The sequence below is a fragment of the Bos mutus genome, chromosome 21 (genome assembly GCF_027580195.1).
Source record: "Bos mutus isolate GX-2022 chromosome 21, NWIPB_WYAK_1.1, whole genome shotgun sequence".
Lineage (NCBI taxonomy): Eukaryota > Metazoa > Chordata > Mammalia > Artiodactyla > Bovidae > Bos > Bos mutus.
The window spans coordinates 23,012,043-23,017,007 of record NC_091637.1 but is presented as its reverse complement, the minus strand read 5'-3'; the positions used below and the strand labels follow the sequence as shown (position 1 = coordinate 23,017,007).

The window sequence follows — 4,965 nt, the reverse complement described above, 5'->3', positions numbered from 1 at the left end:
CTGAAGATACTTTTCGATATTTTCATTTTGGTTTTTTTTCCTTCGAAGAGAAATTAAACATTTTCCTGCGCCCCTAAAAGTTTCTCAGATCCTTGGCACTGTGCCCACAATGTCTAATGAAGTCAGCTCTGATTCAGTAGATAACTTGCAATTAAAAAATACCGTTACCCACAGCCTAACCATCTAACTAGGTACAACCTTAGCCTTTCTAAAGTCCATTCTATTGATAAAATACCAACATAATACACCTGGAAGTTGTTTCAATTCATCACTTAAGAATGATTCCTTACAAAGGGAAATGCTGAGAAGCTTAAAAAAAAAATCAACTCACCACACAAGATAGCTTTTCTTCAATATTTTATTTATATAGAAATACTTAAAAAATGAAGTAGCACCATTACTTAAGTTTTACCTTTATTATGTAGAACTTTAAATGTCAGAAAAATAAAACTCTTGATACAATTTCAAATCTTGTCTCAGCAAATATAATATTAGTATTTGACCATGAGGTTAAAGGCCCTTTATCATAAAATAAAATATACTTTGTTTTTTTAAACTTTGCTCAGTAAAGTACATTTAAGCTCAAGTAACGTCACCTACATATACATAAACAAGTGGTAAACAAATGTATTAAAATAGAAATACTAAAACTATAGTGGTGCAACAGAATTTTTGTAACTTGCACTGAATTCTATTTATACAAATGTTAGAAAGCATCAACAGTTCCTTTTGACATGTTTATACATTTCCGTTTTTTTGTAATAATATAGAATAAAATATGCTTTATATCACTGAATAGAAAATATGCTGGGTGAAGCAGTTCTAGAAGATTTGTCTGAACCTATAAAATCTCCATCCCAACAGAATACTGTTCAAAACATTACACATTTTATGGTTTGTAATTCTGTCACAATTGTGTGATTATTAAAAAATAATACAGTGTTCTTTGCCATAAGGCCATACTAAAATAAAAAGATTTAACCCAGCTACAAAAAAGTTCACTGAACTTAAATTAAAATACTTGTAAACATCTTTGCAATATGAAATATAATTTTTCAAGTCAAAAAAGAATAAAATACTTCAATCTGTATTAATTCAATTTCTCTTTAAAACTTTTAAACGTTTTTTTTTTAATATATAAGAGATATGTTACAGTTTCTTTAACTTTAATAAAGCTGCAGTATCCTGGTATTACAGGAACTCCTGGCCCTTCTACGAACATTCAAAAAGGATCCACTGTGTTCTCTAATGGTAGGAACCCAGCCACAAAGGGGAACACACAGAAACAGTCCACACACATCCCATAGCACTATTATTATCCTCTTCATCATAATAATTATTGTTCATTTTTTTCCCTACTTTTAAGAAAATGGAAAACTTGTGGGGTTTTCTTCTTTTGGAAGCTTCCTATTCAGTACAGTGTAAAAACTATCATTACTAGCATGTCGCCGTTCCTATTATTTATAGAGCATGCATTTCAGGTGGTTCGGAGGTTTCCCAGGCTACAGTACTCGGATGCTGATATCCTGGCAAGTTCCTTTGTTTAAAAATTAAAATTAAAAAAAAATGAGCGGATACTACAGCTTTCCAAGTTCCTCTTCGGATCTCAGAGTGTGAGCAGGAGGGCGGAGAGGAGAAGGTGGGACACCTCGAGTTAGGCAGAGAGGCGTCGCCAGGGAGTGAGGACAGAAGGAAAGGGGGCGGGGGGGGGGGGTCCTCCTTCGCCCTGTGGTGCGCGCAAGCGCGCGCTGCCTTCAGGAAAAGATGCGGATGGCCTGAGTGACCGCGGTGTGGCAGACCGGGCACTCGGGCTCGCTCTTCTCGCAGATGCGGTTAGCGCACTCCATGCAGAAGAGGTTGTGGCCGCAGGGCACCAGTGCGGCGATGACTTCGCTCTCAAAGCACACGGAGCAATCGCGGCTGCCCTTACGCCGCAACCCGGAGGAGGAGGAGGAGGAAGAGGACGAGCTGGAGGACGAGCTGGACGAGGACGAGGAGCCGGACGCGTCCGACGACGAAGGCTGAAGGCCCGCCGGCAGCTGCGCCCCCAGCCCATTGGCATAGGCGGCGTAGGCCAGGCCCCCTCCGCCTGGGTCGCTGCGCACACGACGAGCCAGGTGGTGCTCGCCCGCCCCCGGGGCCATGTGCAAGGGCGGGGACAGGCGCGGGCAGCTGGCGCCTGGGTGCAGCCGGCGGTGCACCGGCAGCCCCAGGTTGGCGCTGGAGGGCGCGCTGGCTCCGCCCCCGGGAAAGACCACCGAGGAGGACGAAGCAGCGGACGAAGATACGGAGGAGGAGCAGGAAGAGGACGCGGGAGCTGCAGGTCCGCCTCCCGGGGACCGCTCGAACTGGGCCCAGAGAAGGGGCGCCCCGGGCGGCGGAGCGGGAGCCGGATCAAAGGCGGGCGGAAGCTCGGGGCAGCCGTCAGGGGAAGGCACCGAAGCCTCCCCCGCCGCCGCCGCCGCCGCCGCGTAGGTGTATCCATTGCCGTTGTTGTTGTTGTTTCCGTTGTGAGCAAAGCTGAGCGCTGGGCTTGGGGGGCTGTAGTCCGCCAGGCGCGGGGTGGCGGCTGCGCTGCCGCTGGTGCCCGCGCCGAAGTAAGAGTCTGTGGAGGCGCTGCCGAGCGAGCTGGAGCTGTCGTTGCGGTAGCTGGAGAAGGGCTTGCGGCCCGGAGTGGGCGTGATGCTGGGGGTGGGCTTGCTCCAGAGGCTGCCTGGGCCGGACCCGCCGGACCCATGATGCAGATCGAAGCCCACATCCGTGCCGTTGGCGTGGAAATCGTTCTCGTCGGTGAGCTCAATGATGCCACCGGTGCGCAGGGCGATGTGGGCCTCAATCTCCTCGCGGGCGCGGTCCACGTTCTCCGGCATGCCTGTCACCTCGAACACCGGCTCCTTGTCGCGGCTGGGCGTCACGATGTATGTGTGCGTCTGCTGCTGGATGCGCTTGATCGTGGCGCCTTTGGGCCCCACCACGAGCCCCACCACGCGATAGGGCACGCGCACCTGGATGGTGGTCTGCCCTGGCAGGTTAGGCGGCCCAGGCACTGCGCCGTTTAGCGCCGTGTTCTTATTGCGCGAGGCGCGGATCATGGAGAAGTGCTCGGCGGCAGAGATGATCTCCCTCCGGGCCATGGCCACATCCTCCTTCCTGCCCGTCACAACAAAGACAGGCTCCTCCCCGCGAACCGGGGTCTTGATATAAGTGTTGGTCTTTGCCCGCAGAGCTTTGATTTTACAACCTGGGAGTCCGGGTGCAGGGGAGGGAGTGGGAGAGACAGACAGACACGCCCATTAACCGCGGAGACCAGGGACTGCCCGCACCGGGTAGCTGGAAGACGGAACGCGCGATGGGCGGAAAGGGGGCGGCTCCCTCAGAGACCCCCGGGCCGCGCCACCGGGCTGGGAAGCCGGTTCCACCCGCGAGGCGCTAGAGGACCAGCCCACTGGCTGCCTAGCCCTCCCCCAGTGACTGCAGTCAAATCCGAGAATCCCAGAAAAAAGTCAGCTGGGGAGATGCCGCTGGGACCCAGCGGGACGCGCCGTCCGCCCCGAAGACAAGGCAGAGGGGTCCGGGGAAGACGACCAAAAGCCGGGATCCTCCGGCGCGGGGGCCTTGGTGGGAAGTCGGGGGGGGTGGGTGGGGAGCAGTCCCGGGACCCATTGTTCCTCCTCGGGGCTCCATTCCGCTTTGCAGAAATCCAGAACCCTCCTCCCATCCGATGCTCACTCCTCCTCCTCCCCCCTCCCCAAGGACCGATCGGAGGCCCCCTCCCCCAAGCATCTATTTAAATTTTGTTTCCCCGGAGTGGGTTGGGTGGGGGGCGCCAGGGGAGAAGGCGGTGATTTTCTCATGAGAGAGTGTCTCCCGCCGTGGCCGCGGCGCAGCTCTGGGAGACAGCCTGCCTGCACTTTCTTTGTCTGGGGCGCCGGCCCTTCGCGCGGCTCTGCCTTCCTCCTCAAGGCTCCCCGGCACCGCGGGTCTCCCACCTCCTTCTCCCGCCCTCCCCGAGGGGCGGTGGCCCGAGACCCTCTCTCCTGCATCCGCCCATCCCCAGCCGGACCCACCTTGCCGCCCCACGATCTCGGCGACATGCTCGGAACTGGGCACCGGCACGCACTCGGTCATGTTCACGCTCTTCTTTCGCGGCTCGCTGTCGTACAGAGACGCGCCCTCGTCACTGTCCAGCCCTAGCAGGGAGAGCTGGTCGAGTGCGAGCTGCAGGGCTCTTTGGTCATCCAGGGTCTCTCCGCCGCCTCCTCCTCCGCCGCCGCCGCCGCCGCCCCCTCCGCCGCCGCTGCCGTTGCGCTCCAGGTCTGCAAACAGCGAGCTGGGCATCTCTCGGCCGTGCGCACCGCGCCCCCGCCGGCCCTGGGCTCGGCGGCGAGAAGCTTCGGCCACAAAGGCAGCCGGGAAGCGAGTGGTCAGGGGCGGGGAGGCCGGCCGGCTGCAGACAGCTCCGTGGCTCTTTCCTCGGCTCCGGGAGGAGTGGATCGTTCCTGGCGGTCCGCGCCGGGCAGTGGCTGCGGGAGCCGCCGCCTGGGTCCCCACCCCAGATCTGCTGGCGGGTGGGGTGGGGGCAGAGCTCGAGCGGCAGCCGCGCGTGCCCCCCGAGTGCCCGGCTGGCTGGCCACAATGCCGAGCGAGAAGCGAGCAGGCGAGCGACAGCAGCGTTTCTTTAAGGAGCCCCTCCCCGGCTCCTCCACTCCCTCCCTCCCGCCCGCCCGCCCGCCCGCCCTCACTCAGCGCTTTTTCCTCCTCTCCTCCCCGCCTCTTGACTGAGCCTCTGCAGCCAGACGGCTCCGGAGGGGGACGAGGGAGGCGCAACGTCACCGGCGGGAGCTGACACTACAATGCTACTGACACTATCGCTGGGGGAGGCGATTGGCGCGCGCCGGCCGGGGGCGGGCGGAGGCCGCAGGCTGAGCGAGCTGAGAGCTAGCGCCCCCCACCCCCGCGCTAGCC

The 4,965-nt window shown here is 56.7% G+C and overlaps 1 protein-coding gene across 1 annotated transcript; it reads right to left on the bottom strand.

The window, feature by feature from the left end:
- Positions 1-349: 349 nt before the first annotated feature.
- MEX3B (mex-3 RNA binding family member B) lies at positions 350-4,713 on the bottom strand. The gene is made up of 2 exons (XM_070358386.1): positions 4,068-4,713; positions 350-3,241 (listed from the first exon to the last, which is right to left on the bottom strand). Exons 1-2 carry the CDS (start codon positions 4,336-4,338, stop codon positions 1,755-1,757), a joined length of 1,758 nt encoding a protein of 585 aa, XP_070214487.1. The 5' UTR covers positions 4,339-4,713; the 3' UTR covers positions 350-1,754.
- Positions 4,714-4,965: the final 252 nt, after the last annotated feature.

Coding starts and splice junctions, on each gene's coding strand:
- MEX3B (XM_070358386.1), bottom strand. CDS start 4,338: ATGCCCAGCTCGCTGTTTGCAGACCTGGAGCGCAACGGCAGCGGCGGC. Junction 3,242..4,067: donor CGAGATCGTGGGGCGGCAAG/GTGGGTCCGGCT, acceptor CCGGACTCCCAG/GTTGTAAAATCAAAGCTCTG.